The 13,593-nt window shown below is 36.4% G+C and overlaps 1 protein-coding gene across 1 annotated transcript in view; it reads right to left on the bottom strand.

Moving 5' to 3' along the window:
• The window catches only part of AGPS (alkylglycerone phosphate synthase), a 151,400-nt gene that overhangs the window by 67,377 nt on the left and 70,430 nt on the right, over nucleotides 1-13,593 (bottom strand). The window contains exon 11 of the mRNA XM_020991046.2: nucleotides 6,167-6,294. Within this exon, the coding sequence (XP_020846705.1) occupies nucleotides 6,167-6,294 (128 nt within the window). The remainder of the gene's footprint in view (nucleotides 1-6,166; nucleotides 6,295-13,593) is intronic.

Below are 13,593 nucleotides of genomic sequence, written 5' to 3' on the forward strand. Positions count from 1 at the left end.
AAAGCTTTGTTCCCTGTAAAAAGCCAACTGCTTCCAAAATTTCATACTTAGATATAGAATTAAATGTTCTAACAAAGGATTTAACTTTTCTCCAACATGACAGGGATATCTGCAACACCTCTAGGGGAGAAAGAAAGAAAGAAAAAAAGGAAGGAAGAAAGAAAGAGACAGAGAAACAATGAGCTCATATTTCTATACATCTAATCGAATTCCAACGTAAAGCTCCATTCATTTTTTCTGTTTGTTCCTTTGTTTGTTTTTAGTGAAAAGAACAATTTTCCTCTACCTCTACAAATCCTAACTTTAGGCTTTTCTGTTTAATTTTATTTGTGGCAGGGCAGGGGAAGGGGACATTCTGGGGAGTCCATGCCTATGAAAACGTAGGGAACTCCTCATGTGGAAATTCTCTCCATGCTACAGATTTGCAGTTCTTTTGTAACTTATAGTCAGTTTCCTGGAGGACTGAGGAGGTTAAGTGACTTACCTACGGTCACAAAGCCAGTGTGTGCCAGAGGCATGACTTGAATCCAGGCCATCCTAGCTCTTAAAGCTTACTTTCTAGTCATGCTTACTAAATGAAAAACTTAATTAACTAAAAAGCTATTTGAAATTGTGAAGTTCACAGTAGGTACAAAGGAGTCCCAATTTGGCACAGGTAAGGATATACAAAAGCTCCTTTAGAGGTTAATGGCTCTAATGATTTAGTTTTATATATTTTAATAACATATTCTAAGAAATTTTATTCTAATAATGGTTTTTTAATTTAATTTTATATATTCTTATAATTTACATTCTAACAATTATTTCTAATAACTTAGTTTTATATTTTCTAGTAATTTAGTTTAATGTTATGTGTAATTTAGTTTTATGTATAAAAATAATAATTTCATTTTACGTATATTAGAATCTCAAGAATTTTCAAATGAGAATACAAACAACAATATATAGCACATGGATCCTTTATATTTTATTGAAATAAATGGGCTCATCTAATAATGCATGGCACAATTTGCTAGTTTTGTTTATATGTTTGAAAAAATTAAACCTTCTCTACTCAAACTGACAAAAAAAATGTCCTGTTTTTCCTAAAAAACAAAAAGAAACAAACTAACAACAAAAAAAACCCTCCAAAAGGCATATCACCACCATCACAACAAAAGTCAATGGAATCAGAAAGTTACAAAACATTATGCCTAGTAATAGGATTAGTTGATGAATACCTAAAGAACTGTCATAATTATTTTGGTGCAGGAAGTGGGAGGAGGACAGGGAAGGTAGGGGAGTAGGCATTTCCTAAGAAAGAAAAGCCTTAAGAATCAATCACTTACCAATCTACTTGAGCAAAGTTGGTCACTGTACTGGACTGCCATTTATCAGATATAATCACATTAATCTTCTACTGTATCTTCCTTTCTACCTCCTCATAGGCAGTAGGGTATTGAAAGAGGCTATTTCCTCATGCAGAGAAGAAAGAATTTAGTAGAATTCTTCTGCAGTCAGCAAAGAGTTTCTTAATGTAATTCCTTTAGTGATGAAGATGTACACTTTGCTATCTGTGAAAAATGCATTCTTCTTCCCAAGAGATACTCATCCAAAATACAGGTTGCCATTTCCAGTGCAACTTGAGTGTGAAAAGTATCACAAAATGGAAGTGTTAAGAAATGACAGTGAAGGATTACAAGCAGCCAACTCATTATTCAATCAGGAATTTGGCACAATTATAAACCATGTGCCATCTATTTTAATTGATCTTAATTCTTTTGCTATCAATTGAAATTCTAAATCCCAGCCTGAATGATTAAGGTTTAAAACCTTAAAATTTACTGTTTTTCTATCTAACAGTACTAACCCTAAAGATGATTTCTAATTCTGAGCCATAATACAAAAGGAAAGGTGTATACAGCCTCGAAATCAATGAACGAATGTACATTTATTATTACATGTTATATAGATGCACACCTTATATTGAATAAAGTGGTCTTTTGAATATGTCTGAACATGAAACTTACAGTCAGTTGAAACATGTCTGAATTGAACATGTGGTCTTTTCTCTTGTGGCCCATAATGAAAATAGGGTAACATACCCAAAATATTTTACAGTGATATTCTGAGAGAGAATAATGATATACAGCATATTATGTACTATTATTTTTAATGAAAAAAGGAAATCCAGTCCACCGAACATGCTCAGGGCCTGCCTTCCTCTAGGTCTCTTTGGAACTATACAGATAACCAACACAGCACATAGTCTATCCCTAATCCTCATGTCATGTATCTTTTTGAGTATATGTTTTATATCAATTTTGGTGTGCAATAATTAGTTGTTAGTTACATACCTCAGCCTACATTGCCCATCATGGACTTTTTCCATTGCTTTTGGGCGACTCACAATTTTGATGCATCACAGACTATTTTTCAGTGATGTCGTAGCAATGGAAAAATAGGTTAAAATGACTTGTTTCAAGAAGAAACATGAAATCTTTAAAACTGCTGTGCCATTTTGAAAAAGTTGAACTTGCAAGTTTTCTTCCTTCCATTCAATTTTGGACCTAGTCCATTTTCCATCTATGTTATTTGTGCAATAAGATCGACTTAATACCTTACTCTAGACAACCAGAATTCATCCACTTGGTTTTCCCAGGGTAGGTAATTAGCTCAGACCTTTTTTTTTGTTTTGTTTAGGCAATGGGGTTAAGTGACTTGCCCAGGGTCACATAGCTAGTAAGTGTTATATGTCTGAGGCCACATTTGAACTCAGGTCCTCCTGAATCCAGGGCCGGTGGTCTATCCACTGCGCCACCTAGTTGCCCCCAGTTCAGACCTTTTTAAAGATTATGAATTTCATTAACGAAGCAATACAATGTTTTGGAATTTGATGCAATCAGCAAAATACCAACTATGAAAACTTTGCCATCTCAGTCACTCAGTAAGACAGTCAATAAACATTTGTTTAAAAGTGTCTACTATGTCCCAGGCACTGAGCCAAGCACAGGGGATACAAAGAAAGGTAAAAGACAGTCTCCACTCTCAAGGAGCTCACAATATAATGGGTACAAAAAAGTAACATAAACAAGCTATGTAGAGAATAAAGAGTAACTAATTAACAGAGAAAAAAACAACAGAACTAAGCAGAATTGGGAAAGGCTTCCTGCAGAAAGTAGGATTTTAATTGGAACTTGATGGAAGCCAGGATGCAGAAATAAGGAGGGAGAACATTCCAAGAATGGAGAACAACCAGAGAAAATGCCCAGAGTCTAGAAATGGAGGGTTTTGTTTGTAAAACATCCAGGAAGCCAGTGTCACTGGATTAAAGAGCACATGGTAGGGAGGTAAAGTTATGACCAAAGACTGAAAAGACAGGAGGGGGCAATATTATGAAGGCCTTTGAACACCAAACAGAGAATTTTATATTTGATCGTGGAAGTGATAGGGAGCCACTGGAGTAGGCAAATGACGTGGCTGACCTATGGAAAATCACTTTGATGGATGAATGGATTATGGATTGGAGTAGGGAGATACTAGAATCAGGCTGACCAATGAAGTGATCTTCCATTTGAACTCTGTCAACTGGCAGGGATGATTCAAATCCATTTTGGGAGAAATGTCCCATAATTATGCAAGAATATAATCACTAACATCTCTAAAACCTTAGGTTTATTTGTCTTAAAAAAAAAGATGTGACTAAAATAAGTTATAAACTTCCTATAATGTAAAATTCACTTAATGTTCTTCTTATTAAGTACCTCCAGTCTCCCTAGCAAAATTTCAAGTTCTGCTATAGTTTCTTTTCAATGGCTGTCCACGATGCTTAGAATGTTCTCTCCTAATCTCCAACTCTGGGCTTTCCTGGCTTCCTTGAAGTCCCAGCTAAAATCTCACCTTCTACAGGTGGCCTTGCCCAATCCCTCTTAATCCTAGTACCTTCCCTTTGTCAGTTATCTCCAATTTATCCTGTATAGAGTTTGTTTTCAAACAGTTGTTTAGATGTTGTCTCTCCCATTAGACCTTGAGCTCCTTAAAAGCAGGGACCATATTTTAACTTCCTCTGTATCTACAGCATTCAGTAAAGTGCCTGCCAATAATAGGAATTTAATGTTTCCTGACTATGTGATCTTTTATGTTGAAGTGTTTACTTCTATTATGTGCATTTTTTTTCTGGCTGAATTTATTGGAATTTAATTTTAGTGGTTAAGTTTCTGTCCAAATCCATCATCACTGAAGGATTCAGCAAAACTCTCATTTTGACATTTGTGCAAAAACTCCCCAATTTTCAATGTTATTTATTATTTCAAGTCTTCTCTCTTACAGTAACTTTTGTACTTCTCAATACTGTTTTAATAAAATTAAAAGGCTATATTTCCTTAAAATCTTGGATTTTTCCAAATATCAAAGCAAATTCTTTCCTCTTCTCCAACCACCCTGACCTACTCATTTTCCTTTTGTTTCTTTCTACTTGTTAGTTAACAAGAATTTACTGAATACTCTCTTAGGACATATTCAATTAAAGATAGCTTAAAATATACTTAGATAAAATATGCACAGATATCAGAACCAGAAAAGATGTACTTTTTAATCTTAAAAGCTCAGATCTAGTTTAACAAGATGCTATGAGAAAAATCGTCATCTTTGTATTTCTAAATCTTTCATCTATCCATTTTGGTTAGATTATCAAAAACAAAAATTTCAGTTTGGGGCAAGTAAATGTTATTTGGTAGCTAAACAATTCCCTTGCTCAAGAAAAACCACTGATTTCATGCAACCAAAATTATTTATTTTATTTCTATCCTTTGGTAAAAAAATTCATCTCCTACCCATAGCTGTGAAAGGCAAAAGAATATTTTGACATGAAACAGAAATGTTTTTTGCACAAGCATAATTAACACATCTACGATAAGAAGGGAAACACCTTCAGGGGTGGGGGAAGGAGGGGAAGACAGAATCTTAGTTATCAAATATCTCTGATAAGGGTTTCATATGGGAAATATATGTATATATGGATGGATGTTTTAACTTTACAAAAATATGTAAGACCAAATGTCAGTGGACAGAGAACAAGGTTTCTCAAAATGAGAATTGTCAACTATTAACAACCACATGAAAAAAATGTTCCAAATCATTAATAATGAGAGAAATGCAAATAACAACAACTTTGAGGTTTCATTTCGGCCAGCAAACTGACAAAGATGATAAATTACAGAAACAGTCAATGTTAGAGTAATTGTGGATAAATAAGCATATTAATGCATTGTTGGTAGAGCTGCAACTGTTTCAGATATTCTGGAAAGGAATTTGGTATTATGCAAATAAACTGGCTAAAAATCCATATTCTTCGACCCAGAGACTCCATCTGCTAGGCATATACCCACGAAACTAGAAAGCCTCCACGTATATCAAAATATTTATAGCAGTACTTTCTGTGGCAACAAAGAACTGGAAAAAAGTAGATGTCCATCAATTTGAGAATGGCTAAGCAAATTGTGGCACATGAATGTAGTGGAACATTATTATAATAAACAAGCATGATGAATACAGAGAAGTACAGACAAATTTATATAAGTTGATATAAATTAAGCAGATTGAGAAGAAAAATATATACAATGAATATAACATAAAAAATAACAGAAACTAAAACATTATGATATAAAAAATGAGCTTGACCCTCCTCTTTTGCACAGAGTGAAAAAAAATTTTTTTTTCAATTAGCTGACTGGTTTTGCTGAATGTTTTCTCTTGTTTTTTTCTTTTTAACAAAATTCTTTGTTATAAGGGATGCCTCTTAGGAGAGAAAGGGATAAAAAGAGAAATCTAAGTAATGTAAAAACTAAAATTAACAATAGTTACTTTTAAAAGAACATACAGAAAATATAATTTCCAAATAAAACTGATTAATTTAAAGATAAAATACTGTTAATCCTGTTGACTTAAAATAATGCATCTTCTTTAATGTAATAAAAGAGCCACAATTACAAAAAAAAGAGTTAGCAACTAAACAATAAGAGATTTGAGGAAAAAAATATTTTAAAATTAACTGAAATAGATCACAGAAAAGTACAACACAAAGTAAAAATGTTATTAAAATATCATCGTTTCAGAATGTAAAAGTTATTCATAATTTTCTATCACAAAGTTTTATATTATATAGTTGAACTGAAGAAGAATAGTTTACCTGTTTTGCAATTTCTCTTAAGCAGGCTACTCCTTGCTCAAAATTAGGGAAGGCTACTGAGCCATACTTTTGGTATTCAGGGACTGGTCTGATTTTTATCGTAGCTTCTGTAACCACACCAAGAGTTCCTATAAAAGAAGTAAAGGTAGAATTCAATTAATCATCATGCCATTTTTTCATATCATCTTTTTAAAAACATCATTTTTATCTGAAGGAAAGAATACTTAGGTAGATAAATTAAAAAATACATTTAAAATACTCAAGTAGTCCCCATAATGTTCTATAAACTTCAGCAATACATCATGCTTATATGTGTATATTACACACACATACATGTATGTAGTATGCACGTATGTATGTGTTCTTAAAAACTTTCACCGTAACCTTCATTCAGAGTAACTGAATCACTTTTTCTTCTGTTAAGTGATCAATATAGGAGATTCCTAATACAAATCAGCAACTTACTGGTTAGTAATGTACAGTCTCAAAGGACTTCCTAGAACACCAAGAAATTAACTTGCTGGTGATCACAAAACTATTATGTGGGAAAGTCAAAACTTGAACTCAAGTCTCCCTAACTTGAAGCCTACATCAAAACATCAAAATGTTTTATGCATATGAAATTCATTAAAATCCTACCATCATGAAGCATAAGAGGTGAGAAGAAATGAGGAGAAAGTTTTACAAAATTTATTTGAAAAAACTACAGATTTCCATACCTATGGGCGAATGGAGATGCACACACACACACACACGCACGCACACACACACACACACACACACACACACACACACACAATGGGTGAAGAGTTATAATGCAGAGTTTGTGGCAGTGACAAAATTAAAAGTAGCACTTGTAAGGAATACTTCTATCTACCCTTTATCTGATGATTCATACAAAGAAAAGCCAAAGACCACCCTACACAAACTCCAGTGGCTCCCTCTTCCCCCTAGGAACATTCTAGGACCATTCTCCTATTCTCCTGCTGCTGAACACAGATGGGAAAAAAAAAAAATCAGGTAACCTTGCCAAGTGGATTAATTACACATTTGTTATCTAATTCCAACTGGGCCCTCAATGTATCAAGGAAGCCCATCTCTCATTCCCTTCTCAACACTGTAATATAGCTTCTAATAATTTTGCCATTCAACTGAAAGTGCTCTCTCCACAATGTCCATTGATCTCACTTTCCAAATCTACCCTCAGTCTTCAATCTTCTTAACCTCTCTGAATCATCTGATACTTTTGACAGTTGTCTTCTCCTGGACAATCCTTCATCTTGGATTTAATGATAACTGCTCTCCTTGGTGTCTCTCTTACCTATACGGCCACTCCTAAATCTCCTTTGTTGAATTATCATTCATATCACATCCCCTGTGACATAAACCACAGGGCTCTGTCCTATGCCCCTCTCTCTTCCTTCTGTCTCTAAACATGCCTACTTGGTGACTTCATCAGTCCCATGGGTTTAATTATCATTTCTACAGAGACGATGCTATATATATGTAGCCAAGGTCTTTTTCCTGAGCTCCATGAACTGATGTCTCAAAGACATCTCAAACTCAGAATGTCTAAAACATTCCATATATACCCAATCAGTTGACAAATCTTTTTATTTCTAATAGCACAGCATGTCTCATACCCATCACCTTCTCTCCACTCACGCAACCACTGACTCAGTTCAAGCCCTCATCACTTCTTGCCTGGACAATTGTGACAGCTTCCTAACTGGTCTGTCTTCTTCAAGTGTTTTCCCATTCCAATTCCTTTTCCGGACAGTTGCTAAAGTGATTTTCATAAAGAACAGGTCTGACGATGTCACTACCCTCTTTAGCAAACTCTCTATTACTTTCAAGAGCAAAAATAAACTCCTCTGTTTGTCATTTAAAGCTTTTCACAATCTGTCCCCGATCTACTTTTCTAACTTTATTACACATTGCTCCCCTTTACATACTCTAGTCAATGTGACCTTTGTACTATTCCTCCTTTCTCTGCACCTCTGCATAAAGTATCGTTAGGAACGTACTCTCGTGAACTTACCTCCAGGACTCCGAGAATCCCTAATTTCCTTAAGGTTTTAGCCCAACTGCCAACTTCTGTATGAAGCCTTTTCTGTTCCCAACAGAATGAAAGCTCCTTGAGGGTAGAGAATATTTCATTTTTGGCTGACACAGAAGAGGGTCTTAACAAATGCTGTCAAGTAACTGAATCTCTGTGTTATAAAAGGCAATCCTTGGGGCAGTTAGGTGGCGCAGTGGATAGAACATCAGCCATGGAGTCAGGAGGCCCTGAGTTCAAATCTGGCCTCAGACACTCGGTATTTAATAGTTGTGTGACCCTGGGCAAGTAACCCCACCTGCCTCACCAAAAAAAGCAAAAATAAATAAAAATAACTAAATGAAAATAAGAGGCACTTCTCCAACTTTTGCTCCCCTGGTCCTTGTGATTCAATATCCACTGAGGAGAAAAAAATCCTATTTCTCCCTATACTTTCATTCCTCTCTAGCTTGGCCCAACCCTTCCAAATTCAATATCTTCTTCTGTTCTCCCATCTCTCTTGAAAACCCCTGCTAATTGTTAACAAATCTCATTTCTTATCTCTTTAATTTTCCACTCATTCCATTTTCTTGCTCTAACAAAAAAACTGGTTCTTTCCAGAGGATAAGGAATCCTAGATCACCCTCTTAAGCAGTAGGTTCTCCTTCATTTATGTACTCTTTAGTGTTAGTCTGGAAGGGGAAAAGAGGTATAATTCTTATTCCTTATTCTCATTTCCAGATAATGCCTTTGTCATCATGACTTAACAGTCTGTCTACCTTCATTTTTTTTTTTTACCAATTCCAAATCCTTTCTGCAGTCACCCACCAAACTCCAGGCCATTTTCTCTTTTTCTTTTCCCAAGAAGCTCAGTATCTGGCTCATGGCATCTCTCCATCCAAAATCCTGCTCTAATAGTTGGAAATTTCAATATACATGTTGCTATCCCTTCAAATAATCAGACCTCTCAATTCATCACTCTTTTAGTTTCAATCTCCCTCTATATACTGGTTTCTTCTTTGCCTTCAAAAAAATACTCAGATCTCCTCCATGGCTAACAAACTTTCACTTAATCTTGCCATCACCCTAAGCTATCTAGCAAAAAAGGTTGTCCATCCTTCATTTTCAAAGAGGACCAATGACATCACCCTTGTACATGAACTGGATTGAAGTTAGGGAGAGTTGTGCAAAGTTGTCAGCCTCACTCTCTCTTCCAGAGTCATCAAAGTCCAGTGACAACACAAAAGTCAGGACAACTAGTGATGGCTGGGATGCAGCAGATGACCTTGGCATCTTTGATGTCTGACCAAACTCTAAGCATTATACAGAGCCTGATTCAGCTTGCTGGAACAAACTATTCTCATCCACCCAATCTGCCAGGGGAAATCATCACATGTGCGGGTAGACATCTCTAACTCACAAGTGGATCTGAGGCCTGTCAGTTACCCTCAACCTAGTTTAGTCCAACTGCTGAGGCAGTTTTACTGGAGTGTGGCCACCATGCATGCTACAGACTCTTAGAGCCACAGCTACCTTCTAGTATTTCTCAAAAGAGCCTAATTGGTCTCACTGCTTCTACTTCACTCCCTTTCCAAACCATGCCCTCACAAAGCTGCCAAATTAATCTTCCAAAGATATGTCTGTCCTTTTCATTCTTTTGGCTCAAAAATCTTCAAGGTTTCCGTTTTGCCTTTTAAGATTAATACAAAACCCTCAGCCTGGCATTTAGAGCTCTACAATCTGGGTCCCAACTCCAATAAGCCATATTTCATGTTCCCCTTCACATACACTCCATTTTAATCAAACTTGACTAGAAGCTTTTCCCTGCACCTGACCTTTTTTGCCACCATGACTTTATGCAAGTGATGCACAGAGCAGATAGGACTTCTTACATAAGGCCTTTCCTGATCCTCCTGGTTTTTAGTGCTCTTTCTCTTTTGGAACCACTTTTAGTTTATATTATTACTTTGTATGTATTTGGACTTACTTACCTGCGCCCACACAGTACACCTCCAGAAGAATGTAAATTCGTTAAAGAAGGCTCTGCTTTACTTTTGTATCCCCAGAGCCATGCAAACAGTAGGTATTCAATAAATGTTCTTAAGAAAAAAGTGAGTAGGAATTCATATCACGCCACTTTATTTTTCTTTTTTGGTTAAGTTACCCAAGTTGTCAAGAGAGAACTGAGTAAAATACTCTAATTCCAGAGAGGCTTTGGACCAGGATAAACATGTTGGGGAAATATTAGAAATTAACTTACCCTCAAATTTCTTTTAACCATAATACTCCACTTCCCTAGCCTCAACAGGGTACAAAACTGGGATGAGGGTTTAAGAGCCTTTGGTTTTAGGAGGATCAAACTATGCACTCTCCTGAGTACCTGTCTGCACCTATTGAAATTCAATAGCTCCATACTGGTTAAAAAACTATAAGGAAAATCACAACAGCTGAGCTTGGGCTCCACTTGTTTTGGAAGCTGAATACAATGATAGCTTGGTGCACAGAATGATAGCTTAAGCCCCACAATCTGCTTTATAACACTTCTTATCATTGTTTACTGGCAAAATTATTTCTTCTCACCTACTCATTTAAAGGTGGTCAAGGATAACCAGGAATTGATTAGTGTTCCAGTGCTGACCAGATGGGCTATTTATCCACAATAAGCTATTCCAGATCTGCTATTTTTTGTTATTTCCTACAGAAATATATAGAATGTTTATCAAATACAATTAGAGAGCAATTAGCAAGAAAAACGAAATGAAACACAAAATATTAATAGGTTAGACTGTGACAAAAGCATCTAGCAGTCACACAAAACCCAAAACTCGGCATGTCTGGGGCACAACAAGCATAAAAGAGAGATGTGAGAGGAACAGAAAATGCACCAAACTAGAAAACAAGGAACCCCTTGTTAGGACTGACTAAGGCTTTGTCAGAGATACTGCACCACATTCTGTGCTCCACATTTTAAATGAAACACAGAAGAACTAAAGAGATAGAGAATGTGTGCACAGAGAACTCCCAAAAATATTGTAAAAGACCAGAGCAACCTTGCCATTATCAGGGACACTAGCCACCTTCACTCATTCACACAGCCGATAACCTAATTCAGGCCTTTATCACCTTGTTCCTGGACTCATGCAGAAGCTGAATGGTACTCTGGATTCCAGGCTCTACCCTTCTCCAGACTTGCTGTCAAAAATAATCCTCCCAAACTAAACCACAAATCTGACCATGCCCTTCCCCTCCTCAAAGATCTTCAGTGGCTCCCTTTTCCTTTTAGAAGAAAATACAAACTCCTCAACCAGGCATTCCAAAACCTTCACAATCTGGCTCCAGCCTATTTTTCGAAGTTTATGCAAATCAATTCAATTCAAAAGTATTTATTAAGCACTTAGCAGATGTCAAGCATTGCTATATAGTAGGGATCAAAGGAGGAAATCAAAATATCTCTTGTCCTCAAGGAACATACTCTGAATTCCAAGCTGGGCCCACTTGTTGCTCCCTATACTCGACACTCGTGTTCCAGCTTCTGTGACTTTGCAAGCCACTGCTAAGAAGACAGCCCCCATTTACCAGCTTCTGGCATCAAATGGCTACTTGAAAAGCTCTGTTCCTAGACTGCATCCTCGAGGAATTCCTTCCCATTATCTCCTATTTTTCCTGCTATGCCATACCCTAGCTCTCTTCCTTCTCAAGCAATCATAGATTTTATAACATGTAAATGGCTAAATAGGATTCTGGTAGAAGGCAAGCTCCCCAAAGGCCAGGATTATTTTGTTTGGTTATGCTATTCTCAGTGCCAAGCACATACCAGGTACTCAGAGCCTTTCAAAACCTGGCTCCAACTGATCTTTCCAGTCTCATCACACATTACTTCCCTTCACATGCCTACTCACACTGGTCACCTTGATGATGCTCTCACGTGACATCCCATCCTCTGTCTCCAAGCCTTTCAACAGGCTGTCTGGCCCCCACGTCTAGAATTCACTCTGTTCTCATCTCCACATCTTAGAGTCAGTTTCCCTGCAACCTCAATATGAATACCACCTCTTCCACTGTTGCTAATCATCCCAGCTGCTTGTTGGTGTCTTCCCGTATTTACTCTGTACATATGTTTATGCAGACATGTTGTTTCATCCTTTAAAATGTAAGTCACTCACGGAGAACATGCAAGGACTACTGAATTTTTGCCTCTGCATTGCCAGAAAATAAAATAGTGCTGGGTACATAGCAGGGTTTAATAAATACTTGTAGAGGGGCAACTAGGTGGTGCAGTGGATAGAGTACTGGCCCTGGAGTCAGGAGGACTTGTGTCCAAATCCGACCTCAGACACATAACACTCATTAGCTGTGTGTCTCTGGGCAAGTAACTTATCCCCAGCTACCTCACCAAAATAAATAAATAAAAACAAAAATAAGTTTAAAATAAATAAATAAATAAATGCTTGTAGAAAAGCCGACGGGGCAAAACTAAACTCACCTCTAAGAAGATCCCTTCTAATCTGGAAGTTAAAATCCTATAAGCTATGATCCTAGTAATATTTTAAACAATAAATGACATGGATATAGAACTTTACATTTTACAAAGCATTTCAATATGTTATCTTACTGCATCCCCTTAACAACCTGGTAGTGGCATATTTATCTCCATTTTATAGATAGGAAACTAAAGCTTGGAAAAGTTAAGTGGCTTGCCCAAAGCAAGTTAATATAAGATAAGAGACTCACAAACTGGGTTTCTGGATCCAAATGAAGCACTTACTCAACTATACCAAAGCTGCTTCAGTAGTAAGAGTAATTAACAAATTTTTAAAAATTAATTATTGCTTTACATTAGCATTTCTCTCCCTATTCGGATTTGGATCTTTATATTACAAATCGCCTTGTGGAAAGAGACCATGCCATACTATTTTGTTATCCATCTACTGATTAGGATAGTGCAATTCAGGCAACAAGCTATTAAACAAATATTTTAAACATTTGATCTCTGCATGTTTTCACACAAATTTTATAATATAGAAATATAAATATTTTCAATTTATTTTAAAAAATCTTTTTTGTTATTCAGTCATTTTTCAGTTGTGTCTTGACTCTTTGGGACTCCATCTGGGGTTCTCTTGGCAAAAATACTGGAGTAGTTTGTCATTTCCTTCTCTAGCTCATTTTATAGATGAAGAAACTTAAGTAAACAGGGTTAAGGCCCAGGGTCACACAGCTAGTAAGTGTCTGAAGCCAAATTTGAACTCAGGTCTTCCTGATTCCAGGTCTGGCACTATATCCACTGTGCCACCTAGGTGCCCCTTTTAAACATCTATGCTGTAATAATTTTTTTGTTTCAAAGTATTCATTTTATTATTACGAATACAAACTTCAACTGCAACACTAT

Source organism: Phascolarctos cinereus, unplaced genomic scaffold (genome assembly GCF_003287225.1).
Source record: "Phascolarctos cinereus isolate Bilbo 61053 unplaced genomic scaffold, phaCin_HiC Scaffold_726;HRSCAF=1367, whole genome shotgun sequence".
Classification (NCBI taxonomy): domain Eukaryota; kingdom Metazoa; phylum Chordata; class Mammalia; order Diprotodontia; family Phascolarctidae; genus Phascolarctos; species Phascolarctos cinereus.